At 49.4% G+C, this 22,469-nt stretch overlaps 1 protein-coding gene across 1 annotated transcript; it reads right to left on the bottom strand.

The window, feature by feature from the left end:
• Positions 1-4,563: 4,563 nt before the first annotated feature.
• On the bottom strand, positions 4,564-21,745 carry URM1 (ubiquitin related modifier 1). Its single transcript, XM_054174580.1, has 5 exons — positions 21,678-21,745; positions 18,915-18,985; positions 7,132-7,213; positions 6,139-6,187; positions 4,564-5,448 (listed from the first exon to the last, which is right to left on the bottom strand). The coding sequence occupies exons 1-5, from the start codon at positions 21,710-21,712 to the stop codon at positions 5,380-5,382; spliced, it is 306 nt and encodes a 101-aa protein (XP_054030555.1). The 5' UTR covers positions 21,713-21,745; the 3' UTR covers positions 4,564-5,379.
• Between the last annotated feature and the right edge of the window lie 724 nt (positions 21,746-22,469).

Raw genomic sequence — 22,469 nt, forward strand, 5'->3', positions numbered from 1 at the left:
AGTTCTATTCTATGATGCAAAACCTCCAAGGGCCAGGAAGGAGCCTCTGCAGGCAAGCAGTCCCCAGTAGCAGATCCCTGCCCCTTTAGTCCCTGCTCAGGGCCCAGGCGTGGCACCATCCCTGCCCTAGGCCTGACCAGGGGACATTGCTGAAGGCTGTGGACAGGGACTGAGGTGACCCTGCCGCTCCCTGGGGCTGGGCTGCTTGGAGAATTCTTGGAGCCGTGGGAGGTTCTCTCCCAGCGCCACCTGATTCCTAACCCTAGAAAGACAGACCACCTCTATACCCTTCCAGCCCCCGGCCCTGAGATCACAAGTAACACCCAGGGTGGTGGCAGGCAGTGCTGAGGTGACAGACGGAGCCAGCCCCGTGGCTGCGGGGATCCCTGGCAGGTCGGAGCTGGGGAGGTCTCCGGGCAGGGAGAGGCAGGCGATGTCCCGCACTACCCCGTCCGGAGCCCGCAACTGCAAGCAGGTAATATTCATCAAAGGGAAACAATGAGAATTATTTACCCGCAGCACTCTCCATGCCGTGGAGGGTCGGGGTGGGGTGCAGGTGACCCCACACTCCACGACGGACCCGGGCAGAGCCATTCCCGCGGAAGCAGGACCGGGAGGGGGGTCCCCAAGGGGGACTAAAGCGAGTTGGGAGTGAAGGTCAGCCCTTCCCGATGGCATCGGCTGGGGAACCCCAACAATTCTGAATGGGGCCGAGGCCGGCCGTTGCCGGAACCAGACACCAAGAGCCCGATCCAGTTCGCACCCCGGGCCCTCGAGCACTGGACCCCGGCGGACGCGGGGCTCAAGGCCGGGCCGAGCCAGCCCAGGAGCTGGGGTTTGGGAGCTGTGTCTTTAAGAGATGGCTGGCTCCAGGTTGCAGCTGCTGTTTCTGTGCTATAGAGACAGTGGAGATTCATTACTCCTAAAACACAATGGGCATTTATCACCCCGTGGTGTTATTCAAATCCAGTACCAATTGAAGGTCATCCCCATTCTTTTCTCTCCGGCTCTGCAACACATTTATTGTTGTGCCGTTCAAGTAAAAGCCCTGCCCGGCCCCGGCGCAGCCCGCAGAGCCCCGGTGTGCGCATCCCTCCCGGGCGGATTTGGGACCCTCTCGGGTGGATACGGCTTGGAGGAAGAGGGGACAGAGAAACAGGGGCGGCTCGGCTGGGCTCGGGACCAGCGGCAGGTGCAGCAGTAACCTCGCCGTTGTGCTCGGCCGAGCCCCGAGGGCCGCCCGCTCCGCCCCCGCGAGAGCGCACTTTCCGCACCCCGTGGAAACTCTGAGCCCCGCAAGCTGCCGGGGCGGAGGGCAGCTCGAGCAGCCGGGGGTCCGCCGCTCCCCTGTCTTCCCAGACCTCCTCTGGCGGGGACCTGCCCGACCCCGCCGTGGAGCGGACACGGCTACCGGCACTGGCTGGGGAAGCGCAGGCAGCGGGCCGGGATCGTACCTGACTGGAGAAGGGGGATTTGTTCCCAACTTCGTGGGAGCCGGTCGGTGAGAAGGGGCTGGGAGACAAGCCTGGATTTTTCCTCTTTTTCTTTATTATTAATATTTTTCCCCTAGTTGAGCATTCATAAATTTCGGCGGATTTTCAAAGTGCCTGAATTTTACGGGCGATCCACTTGGAAGCGATGAATTCGCGGCAGGAACGGCGGCGGCCGCAACACGGGACCGGGGATCTGTGCCTGCAACCCCGAGGTATCACCCCGGCAAGCCTCGGGGTTGCCGGAGGTACCAAGCCCCGCTGGCAACTGTCAGCCCCGCCGCACCGAGCCATGCTCCACTGGGGCTGCTCCAGCGAGGACGGAGAGCTAGTTTTCGTTTTCTGTCTTTTTTTTTTCTTCTTTTTCTTTCTTTCTTCCTTCCTGGTGTGGGTTGGTGTTGTGGTTTTGGGTTTTTTTTGGGGGTGTATGTGTTTGTTCCTTTGTTTTTTAAGGGATGAATTTTTTTTTCTTATATTTTTTATTCCCCCCCCCCCCCCCGGAAGGATAGGAAACGAGTTGATACAATCAAACCCCTTGCAGTGCCATTAAACCGAAACTGGGATGCAAAGCGCGGCGGCTGCGGTAGAAACTTGCCGGGACCGGAGAAGCGGCTCCGCAGGGCCAGGGCGCGGGAAACGGGCACGGGGAGCGGCGGGCAGCCGGATCGGATCGGTGCCCCTGTGTCCTTGTTTTCCAGGCTTCAGCCGGATTCACCCTGGAAGATGCCGCGAGCCCGGGACGGGAATCTCCGCTTCTGATTGTCCAAACGCAATTCTTGTGCGATGGAGCCGTACGAACCAAGAATTGTGTCTGGACATCTGTAGCAGAGATTTCACCTCTACCAAATGGGCTCCAGGAAGGTGCTTTGGGGCAGAGGAAGAGGAATGGACCTTCCTGGGCTCGGAGCACTACAAGGTAACCTGCTGCAGCCCTGCAGGGAAGCCTTAAGGAGGATTTCAGAGAAACTGAATAAAACCCCGGCGGCGGCTCCTCATAGCTCAGTTCTACCGGGGAGTGTTTGTGGGTCCATTTTAATGCGTCAAATACCGTCCGGGTCCTCACCGGGATGGGCAGGAACTAAGCAGGGATGAAGGGTCCAAACCGGGGGCTACGGTACTTCGCCGTGGGCGGCGGGGGACGTTGCTGAGTGTGGGCGGGCACCCCGGCCATGTCCTGGTTTATCCTCCTGGTATTTATTTATTGATAAAATTGCGGGTTATTTTCATTTAATGCATTTAGGTGTGCACCCGAGCCTGGGGCGCAACAGGGACACCTCGCTATCGGGGATCCCTCTGCACCGAGGGCTGAGGTCCCCGCCGGCCGGGACACAATCCTCCTGCCGCAGCCCTCGGCTCGCCGAGGGCTTCGGATCTCCGCCGAGAGCCGATAACCGTGAACCGTCCCCGCCGCTCGGGCCTAGGGCGGACTCGGCAGAGACTGGTCCAGTCCCGGGCTCCCTGATCCAGGAGTTGCGGAGACAAGACCTTCCCGCCTCGACGGGGCTCGGAACGGGACGGCACCGAAGGCTGCGGCAGCCCCGGGTTCCCCGCGGAACCAGGGCCGGCTGAAAGGCTCTAAACAGAGAGCCTTTATGAGCCAGCGAGCCAGAGACTCGGCCGGGGCTGCCAAGGAAACCCGGCAGGAGGAGGGAAGCATTACAAGATCCGTGCAAAATTTCACCAGGAGCCTATCTAGGACAAAGCTGGAGGCAGAAAATATTTTAAATGGGTTTTATTTCAGAAACTTTTGGTTTTGTTGTTATAGGATTTTGCTGTACCCTTCCTTGCTGCCCTGGCTTCACTCATCTTCCCATTTCTAGTGTGGGTTTGGTGTTTGTTGTTTGGTTTTGGGTGGGTTTTTTTTGGCAACGACTGGCAGCTTTTACTACAGCAGGAGTGAAGCCTTTACGGGGGAATAACACCTCCCAGGGAAGGAACTCATCATGAGCAAATGGCTGTGGGGGGGGATAAGAACAGACAAGCCTAGCCTAAAGCACAAACTCCGTATAGAGTAGGGCAGGCAGCCACACTGGAGACAAACCTGCCTTTTCCCCTTTGAGTCTGAGTCAATTTCAAGCTGCACATCACAGATGCTTGTTGTTTTTCGGCCAGTTCCATCACTTGGAATCCCTCACTCTGCTCCCCAAGTCCAGCAAAGCTCATCACTGAACTCAAGATAGAAAAGGGCCTTTGGTCCATTCATGTCACTTACAAACAGTGCAAGCTGGAGTCAAGTCACTGCAGCTGAATTTGGAAAAGGCTGAATATTGGTTTGCCACCAGCAGTGGGCTTGAAGTCAGCATTTCTTGCATGCAGCAGTATCATATAGTCTGTGTGTGGTTTGGTTAGGCACCTTGTGGGGTATAGGCAAGAGGAGTCACCGGAGAGGCCAGACACAGGAATGTCTCTGGCACTCCTTCCACGTCAAACAGAGGAACGGGAAAGGTTCCATGTACGGAGCTGCTCTGGGGTGTCAGATGCCTGGTACGGAGCCATGGGGGCATCAGGCCAGGCTGCCTGAGCAGGGGCTGGTGACTGCACTGCTCACCGCCACCCGGCCCCTCCTCAAGTAGCTCCTGGAGACTAAGGACCAAGTGAGCAGTATGTGATGCAGATCAGCTCTGAGATGTGCACCAAGTTTATGGCACTGGCGAGCCCTCTGCTGCCAAGGACCACCACATGCTGCCAAAGCCGTGCCAAAATGCTGGTGAATAGGGCATGAGGGAGCACAGGAAGGACAACCCTGGTTGGACACTCCTAGAAGTTCATGCGTGTTTTGGATTTGTTGGTGCCAATGCTATCCTCTCTGCCCCCCTCCTTGTACTCTTGCCATGGCCTTCCAGGCCAATCCCTCTGTCTGAGGAAACTTCTGGAAAGTGAACAGGATCCATGCCCTAGCAGAGCTGCACACACCCACTTCCGCTGCACTCACAGGACTTCCTCAGGACACACTGTCAGACGCCTCCCCCTCCCACTGATGGAAAGAGTTAAAAGCCAACTGACTTTTTTTCCAGGGTCTCCATGGTTTAACAGTCCATCTCCTGCCCCAGCTCTTCCTGTCAGGCTGCAACTCCTCACCTGCACAGAATACAGTGCTGGTTGATCCCTTCAGTCCATCGCAACAGAAACTGAGTTTGCTGCCCTTGTTCCGTGCTGTCTCAGGCCAGACACACGTTTGTTTCTCCTCCAAACAGTCATAAAATTTGCATTGTTCATGGGCTCATCCTGCCTCAGCTCAGGTAAGAGGCATAAAGCATCAGAAAAACAACCTCAAAAAAGCCTAGTTCTCTCCCACTTCCCATAAATATGTGTCATGGCAAGTGGAAAGTCACAACAGAGCTCTGAAGTTGTAATGTTTGCTGCCTCTCAGAAAAGCTAGTGAAGAAACCTTTTATTTCCTTGCACTTCAGGTCTTCCCATGGTTGGTGCACAGACTGTATCAACACCAAGCATTGTATTAAAAGAATCCCAGTTCTCAGCACCAAGGCAGCTGGAAATCCCAGCCTTGCCCCACAAACAGTCACAACCCACCCAGAATGCATCACTGCCTACAAAGACACACCATCCTACTCCAGCTGCAGCACTTCTCCTTCTCCTGTCATGGAAAAACAAAGTCCCACAACACTGCAGGTGCACTCTGCTCGATAGGGTACCTGGAAGCGCAGTCAGGAGAGGTGAAATAAGGACCAAAGATGGATTTATTGTAGTGGACAGCAGGCCACGTGTTGGAGAGGCTTTATTTGGACCACTTAGTAACAAGTGAACATGGTGGGGAGGTGCAGAGACCAGGCACAGGCAGTTCAGCAGAGGTTTGGCTGGGTTTACTTTCTTGTTTGCATTTTTTTTGCCCAGGGATCTGGATTTACATCCTCTTGTTTTTTTCATGAGTTTACCCACCATGCAACGTCGAGATGAACAGCACATTATCCTGGTCCTGGAGTTTATAATCCAGCTCACCCTGCAGGCCAAGACCAAAATCAAAAATGTTTTAAATGTCATTTCCAAGTACTAGCTGCAAAGAGAAAACAGCTCATGAAAAGATGGTGAGTGTTAGGGAGAGCAGAAGGGGCTAGACTGATGCTTTCATCCTAACAGAAGCAAAAGGTGAGAGATCAGCATCATCCCATGCTGCTTTCTGGACCAGGGGGGTTGACAGAACAGGTCATTGCCTGAAGCAGGAAAATCGTTTGGGCTGTTTTATTGTCTCGGAACAGTGGGCTGAGAAGGAAAGAGATTTGCCAGTTGCCTGTTTGGGCAGAAATCTCCCCAGGGCTGCCATCACCTGCGGGGTCACCACCTTGCTCTAGCAAAGGGGCTCTTCTTGGGGCTGGGAAACTGCCTGGTGCCCATGAAGCTGGTACTCTACACATCGAGGAGACCTGCTGGCAGACAGAGGTGTGAAGTCCTTTGCCAGAGGCCAGGGAATATGGGTGATCTCTCTTCAGACGCCAGCTAGCTGATGAGACTCAGCAGGCTAGAGAAAAGCTCCAGGCTTCCAGCAGCCACAGTACAATACTAGAAGAGAGATCCCCACCTGCCCCTTCCCCCTCAAATAAGGGATGTTTCACTTTGGGGGGAGAATCAGGAACAATTTCTCTAAGAGCAACTACAGAACAGGTAAAGAAAGTCAAACTGCAGGAGTACACACCATTAGTTCCCAGTCTGCATCGTTGATGAGCACCAGAATTCCTGGCCTCCTGCAGAACAGAATCATTAGGATACAAGGTTGCTAAAAAGCCTCCCCAATAGTTAAGAACATGTTACAGATCACAGGCTGGCTGCCTTTAAAGCCAAAGAGAAAAAGGAATCCTAGCATGAAGCTGGAAACAGGTACAGTCTGTGCCCTTCCTCGATCAAATAAAAGGGGGGGCAGGAGCAATCTCAAAGCTTCTTGGAATAAAAATGCTCCATTCCTGAGGATGCTCTGAGAGAACCACATTTCTCTATGAGGTAGAAAAGCCAGCTAATTAAAACCCACGCACTACAGATGAGTACAGAGAGCTTGATGTGAAGGTAGGAAAAGATATTCCAGTGCCCCTACTGAAGACACTTAACACCTGGGATCCACTCCAAGCCCAGGGATTCCCCGTTTGATCTTCAGTGTGCTGCAATTGTCTCTCCTGTTACCAGGGGACCTGGCACATGCTTCAGTTCACAAAGATCCGTGACGAATGTTAACCACCCCCAGCGCCACCCTGCAGTCAGGGCTGGCTTGCACAGCTCACTCTGCTCCCTTGCTCTCTTTTTTTTTTTCCCCTCCAAGAGGTTGACCCCATTTTGACAATAAAAATACATTTCCCAGATGAAATATTTGTTGCCATTTCTCTGAGTGACTGCTTCAGTCCCAGGTGATGACAGTGAGGAACAGACAGAGCTGCTAGAACTCCTGGAACTGAGGAGACGTGCACTGCGTGGCTCCGGGTGACAATGGAGAGGAAGTATAGGTGGCCCTGCTTCACATGTAGAATTTAAAGATCTGAGGTAAGGGCTACAAAAAGATACAGGGCGAGGTGCAGTGTAGGACACCTCCCATTACCACTTCAGTAATTTCATGGTCACTGACTTGCTCCTTGCAACCGAGAGGAAAGATGTACCCCAAAGACGGCGACCGACAGGGAAGCACAGGGACAGCTGTACTTACACAGATTCTCCTTGCATAAATAATTCTGGTCGCTCTTTCAACAGATTCTGTTTGATCCACTTCAGCAGGTTTCTGATATCCCCTGAAAGGAGACAGAACAGCAGTTTACAAACTAGCTGATGCCAGAACAGATTAATTGTTTATCCACAAAGAAACTAGATGAGGAACATGCAGCATGGACAGGAGCAGCTGCAAAGCTCCAGTCAAAGGAACTACCTAACAGGACTGTCCCTTAGCAGCACCTAACAGACAGCCCTGCCCCAAGGGAGCTCAGAACTCTGCCCCAGACTCCATGATTGAGGTAGGTTTCCCACAGAAAGTGTCCCACAAAAAAATGATTGCAGTTCCTGCTGAAGTGCCAGTCCAGCAGAAGATTGCTGGTGGTAAGATGTCTGTACCATATCCCACATCCCATGTGCTCCCTCACAGCCTAACACACTGATGTTTGACACTCTGTGTGTTTAAATAGATGCAAAGGGTCCGAACTAGCAAGCCTAAAAACGTGAAGGGAGTAAAAGCAGACACAGGACCAAACCCATCACCAACTCCTGGTGACATGTTCTGGGGCACCAGTGCATTCATGGCCACACACCAAACACACAGGCAGGCTGCAGCCACAGCAGCTGCACTCTGGACACCTCCCCCGTCCCTCGGCACCATGCTCCTGCTGTGGTGCCTTCCCCATGCTGCACCCAGCCTCACACTTGGCCTTTACAGCTTCTTTATTAAAGCTCAGCCTTTATCTTTCCATTTCAGTAGGTGACAGGAAGGATTTGTCTTCATGTAAAAGGAGGAGGAGACACTGCTGGCGGGTTTTTATAGTATCAATTTTACTTTGTGAGGCAAAAACAATTTCTTTAGTGATAGCATCAGTTAATTTCCTATTGGAGAGGTAAGAAGCAACAGAAGTGGGGGGGAATAATCCATTACAGGGTTTAGAGAAGCTGACAAATTGCAATGTGAATTTCTCCTGCATTTGCCTCCATATTTCACCATCCCACAAAACGCTTCATCATCCTGAATCCACTATCCGTTATTCTCCTGGGCCTACTTTAAACACCCTTTTGAATGCCCCAATAGACTCCTGTTTGTTTTCAAGGCACGAGGAAGCTTTCTGAAGCACAAATCCACCATGGAGGGCTAAAGCCTTGCCACAGGATGAGCAGGAATGGCAGGACGCACTCCCATGTCTGTCTCTGTGTGGAAACCTCGCTGCAGCTACAGAGAACCTCTCAACACATGCCTCTCCCAGCTAAAAATCAAGTTCTGCACATGGTTCCACACGCGTTTTCTTCATGATCAGCAAAAAAAAATGGACATGTGGTGTCTCAAGTCAGTCCCTGCCTCACCCCAGGATTTTATGGCATCACAGACACTATGCAGAGCAGAGCTGGGGCTCTTCAGAATAACATTACCCGCATGGCTTCTGTCACACCAAGGATGAACAGGGCTGGCCTAGGCAGCTGCACATCAACTAGGCGATGCTAGATCGCAGCAGATGGGAGCCTCTTTTCCCAGGGAAAGGGGGAGGGGGATGCTCTGATATTCCCTCTGTTCCCCTCTGGTTGCCCAGGGCACCAGTACCTCCAGATGACAGCCTGACCCCCAACACACCAGTCCCACCGCAAGCCTGCCCAGAACACGACAGGTATTGCCTCTGAGCACTGGATCACTCTGATCAGGGTAAAAAGAGCTGCTTTGTGTCTCAGAACTGCCCAGTGAGCTGGGTCACCTGCCTGGGGCCAACCCGTGGCTCCCTTGTACTGACACACAGCTAAGGACACAAAATAGACCATTTTCCACTGCCTTCCTAGCAACGTGCAGCAGGGACTGTGAGCACGCTGAGGAGGTGCACGCAGAGCACACCAGCCAGCCAGCACCACCACAAGAGTTAACCACATTCGCCTGCCCCTGAAAAACGCTGCTGCAACGTCAAGCCCTCAGGATCTCACCCAAACAGCTCCTGCTCTCCATCAGCAAGAAATGAAAGCTGGAGAGGAAGAAAGATGAAGAGGAGCCTTCAGGAAAGGGGTGGGGGGCACAAGAGGACACCAGTCCTACTGCAGCAACGCCTGCGAGCTGTTTCATATTTATGCACTTGCAGCAGGGCACACAACAATGAACTGTACCATATACCATTCTCCTGGTGCAGAATGAGCGGCCCTTTCCTCTGGGACCTTTCAGGAGAGATCATTTAAACAGAATCACTCTGCACCAGCTGGGTAAAAGGCCGCCACCTAGAAGCAGCTTGGATGATAGAGTGAGAGGACTGATTTATTTGAGGCTGAGCTGGAAGACTCCATCACCCCTACTTCCATATTAAACATTATTTTTAGCTCCACCCATGCCTACAGTAATTTACTCTTCCCCAGAAGTCTCATCCATCCATACTTAAGAATATAGACAGTAGGAAAAAAGCTGATACCCGATGCAGCCTGGAGCTTCCCTGCTCTGAACGGTAACCAAAGTTAAGATCCCTTCTCTGCAGCTAGCCTTAAGACATAACACACTTGGCTGCCTTCTCAGCATTGAGTATCTTTGCCCACCTTCACATCTCTACATTCTAAACATTGATATTACTAGAACAGATCAATTATAAAGGATGAAAAATTACCAGAGCCACACCAAAACCTCCTCCCATAAGTAAGATATCAAAAAGGAAGAAGACTCCTTCCACTGCACATTTGGGGAGAAGCCATCTTGCAGCTCAGTGCCTCAAACAATAATCAACAGCTAAGGGATCAGTATGGTAACATGATGGAAATAATAAGAAGTAAATTATAATACAATTGCTTATCTCTTACACTTGACGTACACAGTGTTCCTAAGACATTTTCTTGCTGACAATAAGCCATAGGTCTCCAGGTCTCTACAGTAAGAAAGGGGAAAAAGAAGAACTCTCAGCCCGGTCAGGTTCCACATCCACTGACAAGGGAGACGGTGGCTGCGGCACAGTCCTTGCAGACTGGTGCTGGTTCAGATGCTGGCTCCCAGAGCAGAACTTGCAGCGGCACAGTTGTACTACACATGCTGCCCTGTGTCAGTTCTGTATTTGGGCCCAGGAGTGAGGTGCAGGTGAGAGCTGAGATGACACAATTTCATTCTCACATCACCAACTCAGCTCCAGCTCATCACAGTAGTGATCCATTTTTATCACTGCTGTACAGATGCTCTGAAATTCTTCCAGTAGCCTCCTCTATTTCATACAGAGCAAACAAATATCCACACCAAAAAGTCCACTCTAATCATCATTGACCGCCCTCACCATCAGCACCACTGGCAGAGAGGCAAGAGCAAACTGGCCAAGGAAGCTGAAATGTTCCCAAACTGCAAAGGAGGGACTGAAGCATACAGCAGGACATCCCTGTCTTGTTTGCATACAGGACACCAAATCTCCCAAAATTCTCAGGAAAAATAATCTAAAGGTAATTGAAAAAGGAAAAACTGACAAATATTTGAGAAAACTGCTTAGTTCAAGTGCACAGATAGGAGCTAAAATGGACAATACAGGCAGAAACCAATTCACCCACGATACACACAGCTCAGGAAAATGGAGTGTGTGCCTGTGGTGACACACAGTCATTGGCTTGTCTCACAAGTAGACAGGATGCAAAAACTGCAGTGAGTGTGCATACAAAAACCCAACAGCATCAGCTCATTTTCAGCCCAGCTGCATCATAAACACCTCTGGCTGTGACAGACAGAGCTGCACAGTCTGCTCAGTCCCCCTGTGTGTCCTCCAAGGCCTCAAATTCTGCATTAACCAAATTGTTCCTCGATGAAGAACCTGATGAGCTTCCTCTGCAAGAGAAATGCACCTAAGACTCCATTTTAGCACTGCCTGGAATAAGACCTGAGATTCACTGGCACCCTCAAAACCAGAGCTGAAAGCTATAGATCTTTCCCAGCTCAATAAAGCCTCCTGGGCCTGACAGATTCATCAGTGGTTAACTCTGCAAAGAGGACACTCGCTGTGTGCAGAGAGAAACCAGGTGCCTTGAATAAGAAACACCAGTCTGGGTGTTGCACTAGAAGTGCAGCTCACACTGAACTGGTAACTGCAGAAACACAGAAGGATTTTGTGCAGCTGTAACAGCAGTGGACACAGACACACCACTCTCAGCTCCCAAGGGGCTGCACAGGTCACTGGCAGACTCATACATACACATGCAGTGACCAGACACCTCCATGTCTCCTGCCTTAAAATCCACAGAGTGCTTCAAAGGGCACCCGGAGGGTGTAATTACTCTGTACTCTTGCCTTGGCTGCTGAATGAGGAAGCTTATTGCAGGGAAACAGGGAACCCTTTAAAGGCTGCTCCACGGCCAATCCCCTCTGGTCCGCAATCAGCGCAGCACTGGGCACTAAGGGATCAGCGCTGCAAGAGCACAGTGCTTCCCTGGGCTGCCTTGCAGATACCTCCCTGTGGGGTACCATTTCTTTGACCCAGAATAAGATCATTTATCATACTGACCATGGCTGAGCTCCAATTTGCTGAGGTCACTAACTCTGGACGAGCGCTGCTCCACCCACATTCTCAGCCACTGGCCTGTAACCATGACAAAGCCCCTTCCCTGGAGCTCCTCTACCATTATTCCCCCTGCCTGCATGGAAATGTATGGAAAGACAGTTTGCATGCCCCTTTCCCTGCTTCATCCTTCTGTTTTTAAAACAGACAAACCACCCCACAACACCTGCTCCCCTCCAGGTGCATGCCTTCTCTCTGCTTTTGAATCTGCTGGTCCTCCAGGAATCTGCTCTCTAAAAGAGCTCCTTACAAAACCTGACCTAAGGGATCCTTCAGACTCCTTCAGTCTCCCATCTGATATGTAAGTCATTCACTGAAGCAGATGACGGTGTGCCCTCAACTGCAGAAGGAGACCTGGAATAGCTGATATAAATGGAGTCACAGGCAAATGGCTCTGGTACCATGCAGTGAGCAATGAGGCAAAATTCTGCAGCAAGAGCAAAATCCATTTTCTCTGATCAGTGCACAAGCCAATCCTGCCATGCACTGGAGTGGGCAGTGATTTAAGCACTAGGGCAAAAATTACAGGGTAACTACAATCCCAATTTTCGCTCTTCTCTGCTCTTGTCTGCTACAAGAAGACGTCGAAGCCTTGGCTTCTGTAATTTTTAATTGTGTTATGACATCTTTTTCTCACTTCTTAGCTAGAAGAGCAACACTCATCTCCATTTTCTTGTGTCCACAAAACAGGAAGGTATCACAGGGGTCTTTCATAGCCCTCCTGTTAGCAGCAAAGACTCAGATCTCAGCCATCACCCAGCAACTCTCGGCCCTGAGATTTTAATCACAACACTCGCAAGGTGGGAAGGAGCTGCTTGGGATCTTCTATTCCCCACAGGTTGCTGGCAGAAGAACACAAGTTCAAAGGATCTCCAATTCCATTAGTTATCCATCAGGAAGCCTCCAGATCCATGAGATCCCATGACAAAAAAAAACCCAAAACAACACAAAACTACTCCGAGCTGATTCTCAGGGTAAACCTAATCCCTACTCATTTCCAAAGTCAGAGCATCTAATCCCCTAACACCCAATACTATTGTCACTCGGAGCTCCAAAATAAATGTCAGTGCACCAAACTGTCTCTTTTAATTAGGATCACAAATCACTAGCACTGGCCCAGGGTCTTGCCTCTCATTCAAAATTGCTGAAGGAACTGGGAGAGCCTCAAAGACTAAGGCACTAGCAGCCAACTGCCAGATTGGGAATGGCAGACATTAACAGTAACACCTCATTAACAGGTCCTGTCCGTTTATTCCTCTGCCAGTGCAGAGTTTTCTCAACTAAACCCACTCTGACTTTAAGATGGTTGAGCAATGTAGATCTGCTACCAAATCCCAAGGAGACTGTGTCATGATCTAACAGTTTTTACAGTCAGAAATCTTCTGCTAATACACTAAACTCCCATTACGTCATTCCTCCCTATCAACCTATGCTAGGTGACATTTTGTCACCCTGGCTATAGTCTGTCCTTCCCAGTGATAAAGAAGATATTCCAACTCATCACCTTTCCATTAATTTATCCTACTTAACCTTGGATGTGGCTGTTTTGGTGATGTTTTGTTTGTGTTTTTTTTTAAGCTGCTCAGGAAGACAGTTTAGAGAATGCATTACTAACTGTGGGCATAAACCAGCCAAATCCCATCAAACTGGTATTTCCACTCTCCTATTTTGCCAGCTTATGATTTTTCTGCATGTGCACACACAAAGGGTTAATAAGGAAAAACTGATCATTACAGAGCTGCTGTGAGACCCCAGAGGAAGGTGGCTGCTCCTGCCATCGTGCAGAGGGATTTCCTGGCAGCCTGGTACTGCCCTGCATGTTGTCAGCCTGGCCGAGGGAATCCCCTGGGCTGGGCTCTCCTTGGCAGCCAGCTGGATTAGAAAGCGCCTTGAAGTCAACTCTTTGCCCCTCTTTGCAGCCTGGCTGGTGTCCCCTCAGGCTACTAGATGAACCAGTATCTCAGTTTGGCTCAGGAACTGCCATTATTTTATTCCTCCACAGAAATCGTGCAGAGTCCAGCCCTCGCCTCTCACTCTCAGATCTGCCTGGCTATTATTAGTCTTTCATATACAGCAAGCACCATTAAACCGATCTCTGTCTATCCAACCCAGCCACCCCCACAGATCCTCCAAGCCCCTCAGTCTTACTTGAAAAGGGAAAAGAAAGGGCCAGTGAGATGATCAGGGTGGAGGAGAGGGGGGTAAGATTTACAAGTGAATGGAGGTAAGAATGGAGCAGTTTGTGGGATAAAGGGGCTGCAGAGAGAGCTTTACAGATGTGCAGAGGGAGGGAGGCTCATTGTTTAATTAAGCAGAAAGTGGCTCTTTTGAAAAGCAATTTTGCACAGGAGCTCTGAGCTCAGCAAACAACTCCTGTGAGTGAGGGCAGGAGGAGAAAGGAACAGCTGGCCCGGAGCCGTGTGAACCGCATGCTAAGCGGTTTAAAGAGCCCGGATCCTCTTCCCCAGCCCTGCTCCGCTGCCACCCTCTGAACAGTGCTGTCAGCACAGCAAATCTCACCAAGAGAAAAAAAGAGAACAGACGGGGGAGCTGGTACAGAAAGGTTATCCTGCTAGGTGTCTGCACTGCAATACAGCGGCTGGGAAGGAGAGTGGAACAGCCAGGTTTTATTATCTCAGGGATTTGGTCACACACAAGAACCGGTGTCTTGGTGCCTGGGAAGCTCCTTCCACAATGAGGTGGGATGAGCTGATCCCACAAGGAGAGTGCTGGGACTGTTCATGCCATGATGTGTATTCAGCTCGATGTTCCCTCTGGACGCCTCATGCCCTGTGCAGAGCCACACGTGGCCTCGCCAGAACGGGTGACCAGGAGCTGTGCACGCAGCACGGTGCTGAACCTCACGCCAGGGCTCAGGGCTGCAAAGACTCCGGGGACTGCTGGACTGCAGCAGCATCGTGCCAGGCTCCCAACACTGCACTGATTGCTGGAAAGAAAAGCTGGGATCCAGGGCTGAGCTAGTCCAGCCTGAGGTCCCATCCCAAGTCAAGCACTATGTCCTTTCACCCTGCCAGGAGATACAGAGCTGCATGCCTAAGAGAGATGGGCAAGGAGGGGAATAACTCCAGAGGCCTCTGAGACCTGTGTGCAGCACCAGCCGCTGCAAACAGCTCTGGCTGCCCCAAGATCCTTCCACACAGCTATGGGGTTTTCACCATTCTTCTAGTAAGTCTCTGCATTACCCAATACATTTTTTGTCTTTCTTTGGAGCAAGTTATAAAATGTTAGGAAAAACAGAGAGAATAATGAAAGCATTCCAGGACATTAATAACTGAACTACGATGTACACCTAGCAGTAGCAGTGGCCATTTGGAGGCAACCAACATCAGCTGCTGCTCTGGATTCTAGGCTTTGCTCTGGCACAGCACGCCAGTCAACTCTGACCACATGCCATACTGTGCTCCAGAGCTCTCCCACAGTCCTCCATGCCATGCACAGCAAGGCCTGTGGCAAGTGAAGCTCTTGAGGAGCAGACCATGCTCTTCTCTAGGGAGACTTACCATAAGCAACGCTTGGCAGATTATTTTCATTTTCCCTCCAAAACCCAACCTGTTCAGCAGCTTTTTCCATGGGGTTTTGAGAAAAGGAAACCACGAACAATTACCAAAACACACTGGTTAAAAAACATATACTTGCAGACTTGTAAGTGCCAAAACAGACAATGAATTCTTGACTACTCCCAAGGGCCCAAGTGATCACTGCCGAAACGCCACCACCACGAGTCCCATCACTGAAACCCTGCAAGAAGCTGGAATTCAAAGTACAGCCCAGCTGCCTGCAGCACAACTGCCAGAGAGTTGTCAAACAGCCCCAGACTCCACATACAACACCCAACAGAGAGGTTTTGTAAACATTCTTCATTTGCATGACACTACTGAGCTGATCCCCACATGACTATAAGGGTTAAAGGAAGCCAGTGCCTGCCCACCCTTCCAGCAGTGTCCATGCAACCTGCACGGCCACAGACAAATCCACCACTGTGAGTCCCAGCGAGATAGAGGAAGGAGCCACAGCATCACTTGCAGGGCAGTCACACAATGATCTATTTGATTACTGAAGCACTTGGTTAAATTACTGTGTCTTGTTTCAGGAGGAAGCTGCCAAATGCATTTTCAGTTTTTAATTTAGGGTTTCTCTCTTTTATGCTCCATTGTCTCTAATAGCCTTTTAGATGCTTGAAAATAAAGTTGATTTCCCTGCCAATTCAATCCTCTCTCCGTGTGACAAATACCGTTACTCCCCCAGCTGCTTTCTCCCACACACAGTTTTTATGCAGAATAAGCCAAGAAGGCATTAATGCCTTTAGATCCTCTAGCAGCATTATCAATGGTCATCAACACAGCCAGCAATCTGGGACAAGAATCTCGCTGAACTTGAGGTATCCTTTCTGCAATTGCTTGCATGGGTACACACTCCTGTGTGAAGTGTGGGTCAAGTCACTCTACCTAGGCAGATAGATCACAACTGAAGTTCCTATCTGGCAGGAACTTCAACATACAGGCTAAGAGAGCTCTGCTTTGGAACTGAGGAACTGCTCTTTCACTGACATTAGGATACAAAAATCCCCTTGGGTAGTAAAAATAGGTCCTGCCACATGGCTGTATCCCTTGTGGTTTGCGCCTGTCCCATTTGCAGGTTCCTTCCTCCTGCCTCTCCTAATCCCTCCAGAAGCCCATCTCCAGATATCAGAAAGGGAGAGATAATCAAATCTTCTTGAAAAAGGTAATTAGATCTGGAACCCACCTACTTCCTACCCAGCGCCTGCTACCCGGAAAAAGGAACTGACCACATACTCGTTTGTGCAAACAACTACAGAGCACAGCTTGTTTTACTCATGTGAGTATTTGTCCTCTGTAGAATTTCCCACCTCCTCTCACCTCTGGAATACAGATAAAAATGCCTAAACAATATAGCTGGGCCAAATGTCCCAGAGAGAAGCAGCTGCTCTGCAAAAAGGAGGACAAAGACAAAAATAACCCAGAAAGAAAGGAAGAGTGGGTAAGAAAGGCCAAAAAGGCAAAAAAAAAAAAAAAAAAGCTTGATTGCTAATGAAATCAGTAAAAATGGGGTTAGAAGTGTAGGTCTTCAAGCGATGTTCACACCACAGATCTTTCCCAGAGCATTAAGCAATGGACATATAGAATAAGGTAAGCAAAAAATGCACCAAATGGAACTTCACTATTTTATTTCTCTAATAATTGTAATTTTGGCTGCAGAAGGGCAGCAGGGAACACAATATATAAATACATACCCTTATTTACCCAGATAAGGGAATTAAACTTTCTTAGTGTGATAAGGAAAATACAGGGCATTAGAAACAATGTAAATTCCTCACCACTACAAGCTAATTCTAATCTGGAAATACTATGAGAGATGTCTCCAGCAGTCATTCACTGGCAGACATTAACCTCATGTCTGCCTACCTCATCCTTGTGCTCAGTGTAAATGTCATTACAGTGGAAGCCTCACAGCTACTGCAATCCACAACCAGCACAAAAACTGGAACCTCCCTGTCACTTGATGCACATGAAAACAGCAGGCTGCAGAGCAGGGGAGCTGGCAAGTAGGCACACTGTCCATTCTGCCATGCTTACTACAGGGATAGCATCATCTGAATAACAAGGCAGTGTGAAAAGCTGGGAGCAATGTGTTAGATTAAGCCAGAATAAATTCATGAGTTTGAACCCTGAGACTTGAGAGAGATCTTCAGGGAAAGATTTATTCTTTAGGATAAATCCAGTTCCTAGTGAAGTTCACAGAAGTCTTCCCAGCAACTTCAAGTGGGAATGGATTAAGCCACATACAACTGCACCACTGACAACGATGAGGCTAGAAAAAAAATCGTTCTTTGACATCAGTCCCTGACTTCCCCTGGCAGAAATTAACATCTTATGTAATAAACCCTTCTGGAGCACACTGGTGGTTTGAACACCACCAGTGCAGTGGTTATCAGTAGGTATTTTAAATTTAGAGAACACTGAAGGAAGTTATGCTCTAGCCCCCAAGTTTATAAACCCTCTAAATGGGCATTTTGGCATTTCTTTACTACCTTCCATTTAAGGATCTAAAGTGCTTTAACAATTCTGGAATTTAATGCTGAATTCTCTTGGTGATACGATGAAAGATTCACTACTACTGCACTAGCAACAGGGGAAAGTTAAGTAACACAACTAAATTCACAAAACAAGATCAGTATTAGGTCACCTTTCTGGATCCCCAGACCCCATCCTTATCCCCAGGGTAACACTATTCCAGTGCTCCTCTTCTATTTCAACTGCATTTACTTATGTCTAAGCATGGAAAAGTGTTTCTACCAATCTCCAGTAACTTCCAAGCACAGCAAGAAGAAATCTGGCCTGAATTCAGGACTGAATGTCCCCAGCACACAGTTGATGGTATTAGTTGTTCTTGAGCTTTTAGTTATTCACATTCCCTGACACTTTGTGTTATTTTGGTTTATAACCCCACTCTCAAACAGCATCGAGCGTGTGACTATCTAGCTAGAAGAATTCCAAACATACCTGCAGCAAAATGATGTCACAGCTGAAGTACATACACACACGAGGAGGAACATGAGAATTAGTACAGCACTTCTCAGCTTTGATACTCCAAATCACAACCCACAGATTATGACTCTCTGTTGATGAGACACTCAAGGCCTTACTTTAATAGCATCTTATTTTTTATTGTAGGGAAGGCTACATGCAGGATGTCTGGCATCATGCTGAAGCATTAGGTATGCCATTTTCAGCGACACAGTTAATATAACATCTACCTGAAAATCAAATGACCTAACCCTAACCCATTGCTATACAGACCCCCACATATCCATACACTACATACACACACATATATAGACAGGTACCTGTGCCTCTTGGAGGCCAGGCAAGAAAAAACAAGGGAGAGAGGTTATTTGCCATTTCAAGTATCAAGCAAGACACATGCAGACTTGACAGGAACATTCAGAGGCTGTTGTCTACCCAGGAGGAAGGAAGCAAAAGTCTTAAGGAAGGACTCGGTTCACAAGTGCTTAGAGGGCAGGAAAGATGTTCAGACTATTTCTGCTTGGTATTTGCTTTGAGGACTAACCATCACCTATCAAGCTGTCTGATCCATGGTATGCCTGAAAGAGTTTTCAAATGCACTGATTCTTGTTGCCAACTAATGGAACTGATGTACAAACCACCTCTTGTTTCATTTGCTTTTATGTTATTCAACAGGTTCTGATACTCACAAGGCTCTGGTTGACAGGGCAAAGTCACCTGATGCTTTTTGACACCATCAAACAAGAGTTCTGCACCACCTCTGAAATAAAAACAATGAGCCACTGAGATTGTGCTTTATTGTCAAAAGGAAGACAGTACAAAAGAGGCGATTTACATAGATGTCACAACAGAGAAAACAAATGACACAGACTATATTTAGCACAGGATTCTCTTTGTCTTTTTATCCCCTCTTGCAGGCCACAAGCTGGTAGGGGAAGTTGCCATCTCCCATCTCCAACATACACAGGAGGCTCCACTACAGGCCAGAACCCCACGGTGCCAGGCATTGTCCCAACAAAGCAGGAAGATGGCTCCCATCCCAACACACATACAAACTGCTCTGCAGCCTCTAGCCTGGTCCTCCCTCTCCCTTCAGCTTCTGGCGCTGTCTCAGTTCAAACAACTTATAGCCACCATGCTACATCTGACATTGCTCATCCCTGACACCTTTTAGCCAAAAGTCTTGAGGCATTTCACAAAACATTTCCCCCACTTTCTATTTTTTTGGAGAGAGGAAATGACTCACACAAGATTACCCAGCAAGTCAGCTGCAAAGACAGCAGTCCTTGAGTCCTGGCAACCCTTTCTTGATCTACTTACTACAAAGCGTTCCCTCGCAGGAGGGAGTTCACCAAGAGAAGCAAAACAGAGCAACAATGATGACAAATTAAAGCAAAAATAAGCCCTGAACAGCCTGAGGAACATCCCACTTTTGAAGTTCAGAATGTACTGGGGATCTAGCCACAGGTAACTAAGTGACGGCCTCTGCACGCAGAAGAGATCAAGGGTGAGCCTGGTGAGTACAAGAGCTGGAACTCACACCCCAAAAAAGATGGGATTTAAATTTGGCCCAGGTACCTAATCTCCTTAGTCTCTTAGAAAAGACCAATTGGGTAGCCAGATTTTGCAAGTCTTAGCAAGCTTCTCTCCTTTTCCAGAAAAAGAACAATTGTGAGAGTCTTGAACTTTACAAAGAGAAATCCGTTCTCATGATGTTGTCTGCCCGAAGTCAGTCTTAGATTATAAACCTTGTGAGTAGGGAGGTGGATAATATACAGGAACGCTACTTTAGCACAGGGGATACAGCAGCAGACAGCATGAGCTCTTGACTGAACAGATGACCAAAGCTTTAACAATTGGGGAACTCATAAAAAACCCAATTCACTTGATGCTCAGGTGAGGGAGAAAAATGACCAACCTGTTCTCAAAGTGCATATAATTGTGACAAAATGTTTGTCCAATTTGAAGAGAAATTTCAGAAAATTTTTCTTATGAAGGTACTTTCTGGAAACTTATTGGTGCCTCACGGAAATCAACACAATAAAGAAGAGTGTTTAAAACAGATACTCTCCAGCGAAACAGCAGCAAAGATACATAGACATTCCTACAATCATTTAAATTCAATATCTAAAAATGCCACACGGGGTTTGCTTGGCTCTGCAGTAGAAGAGCACAACAGAACCCTTGTTATGCCCTCAGCAGCGTTACTTATATGCAACTCTCCTAAAGAGCACTCTGTTGGTGTTCTTCCACCAGCTCACAAAAAATAGTTATCTGAAAATTGAAGCAGCAATTATTAAAATGAGCTGAGACTCATGTGAGAGAACAAGACACAGCAACTATATGAAAAACAATTTTTTATGCAATGAAAACAAGGTCACGCTTTGTTACAGTGGGAAATGTAGATTGCAAGATAAGGTCCTTCTGTAATGCGCTAGCTGTGGGGAACTCAGCTGTGATTTGTACATAGAGAGCTCATTTATGCATTTCCAAGGGAAGCAAAAATGCATCTCACTCTTCTGGGAAAAGCAGAGTTACTGCAGCTGGAATTGGGAAAGACTGAGGAAGGGATTCTTAAGGAGAGGAGTATTTAAAAGGATTATGGCATTTCTGTGTTTGTGAAAGGGTGGGAAAACGCAAATAAACAGTAGCCTTTTAGCTACTGCTAAAAGGAGGCTTTAACAAAATTACACAAGTATTTCCACAAGTATGCAGACTTCCACAGCAAACACTTCAATTTCCTAGAGCCAGTGCATTAGCAATGCAGATATGACAGCAATGATGACCTGAAAACTGAAATTCCACAAAAGAAGAACCCATCTATTTTGCACCAAACTGGAATAACTGAAACACAAAGCGAGTGTGCTGGCACACACACACACACACATATATGTGTAGAGAGGAGAAAAAAAAAGTGGGGAAAAGTGGACTTTTTTTATAAACAATTTTAATTTGCTTTGGTTTGGTTTGGGTTTGGTTTTTTGTTTGTTTTTTTTTTTAACGTTAGAAAGGGGAAAACGCAAGAGCTTGTGCAGGACATTCGTACAGAGCAGTAGGCAAGGCCCCGCCATTCCGGCGCAAAGCAGGGCCAGGCGGCGGCAGCCTGGCCCCAGTGCCGCGCTGCCCGGGCAGCGTTGAGCAGGTCAAGGCCGAACTGCAGCGCTGTAGGAAACCGTCCCAGTGGTGTCCGGCTCCTCCCACCAGCGCCTGACACCTCGGCTAGTTACCGGGAGCGGCTGCAGCCGCCACCCCGGGCCGAAGTCCCGAAGCCTCATACAGTGGTAGCCCCCGGGCCCAGACGAGCTAATAAGCAGCCCCACAAGCTGCGCTGAACAGCCGCTCCGCCTCCGAGCCGCAGCCGTCTTACCGAGAGGCCCAGCCCAGCCCTAGCCCTTCGCCTGTGCGCCCGGTCCCCACTGCAATCCCCAAGCCCCACCGCCGCCCGCGCTCACCCAAACTCCACCTGCAGCGACACGGACGCCGCCATCTTAACAGCGGCGGGCGAGAAAAGGAGGCGCGCACGGGGCGCTCCGGAAGTACTGAGCCAGCTTCCGGCCGCGCCGCGTTGCCCGGCAACAAGGAGACGAAGAGGTGGCCGTGGGCCCACGGACCTCGTACCTGAGGGGCCCCGCTGGGCTGGTCGGGCGCTCGGGGCAGAGCGGGTTGGACTGTCTCTGGAAGACCCCTCAGCGAAGGGGCTCAGCGGCCGGGCACACGCTCTCCTCAGGGCTGCTGCGAGGGAGGCCTGTGCCCCCGGAGGTGTGTGCTGGGCCCTTACACCAGGCGATGTTACTGTTACATATCTGTTTATGCATTAAGTTCACATCTTGCCTTACACAGAACACTTTTGAACGTGCTGTGAATGTTTCAGCTGTGCAAAGGCAAGGAGCAGCAGCAGACATTTTGCAGTAGAGAGGCCAGCCTACAGCCTCACAGTCAATTTGAGTTTTTAGTGGGCAAGCAGAAATAGCCAGGCTGAGAGCAACAGCAGCTTCTGTTGCCACCAGGGCAGATGGCACTTGTGTGCAATGCAGAAGGCAGCGGTTCAGCACCCCTGTCTGCTTGAGGCAACCTCTCCCAGCAAGCGCAACCCCATGGCACCAGGCGTCTTCCAGCACTGCATTAAACAACGTGGCTCACATCTGTCGCCTGTTTGTTTTCTCCTCCTGTCCCCAGAGGGTGAAGCATGTACACGGGCGGGAGGCAGCCATGGCGGTGACAGCTGGGCTGTGTAATGGCACAGG

This window comes from Dryobates pubescens, chromosome 29, assembly GCF_014839835.1.
Source record: "Dryobates pubescens isolate bDryPub1 chromosome 29, bDryPub1.pri, whole genome shotgun sequence".
NCBI classification, from domain to species: domain Eukaryota; kingdom Metazoa; phylum Chordata; class Aves; order Piciformes; family Picidae; genus Dryobates; species Dryobates pubescens.

Coding starts and splice junctions, on each gene's coding strand:
- URM1 (XM_054174580.1), bottom strand. CDS start 21,712: ATGGCGGCGTCCGTGTCGCTGCAGGTGGAGTTTGG. Junction 7,214..18,914: donor GCCCTGTCAACCAGAGCCTT/GTGAGTATCAGA, acceptor GTCTCCTTTCAG/GGGATATCAGAAACCTGCTG. Junction 5,449..6,138: donor ATGCAGACTGGGAACTAATG/GTGTGTACTCCT, acceptor CTTGGCCTGCAG/GGTGAGCTGGATTATAAACT.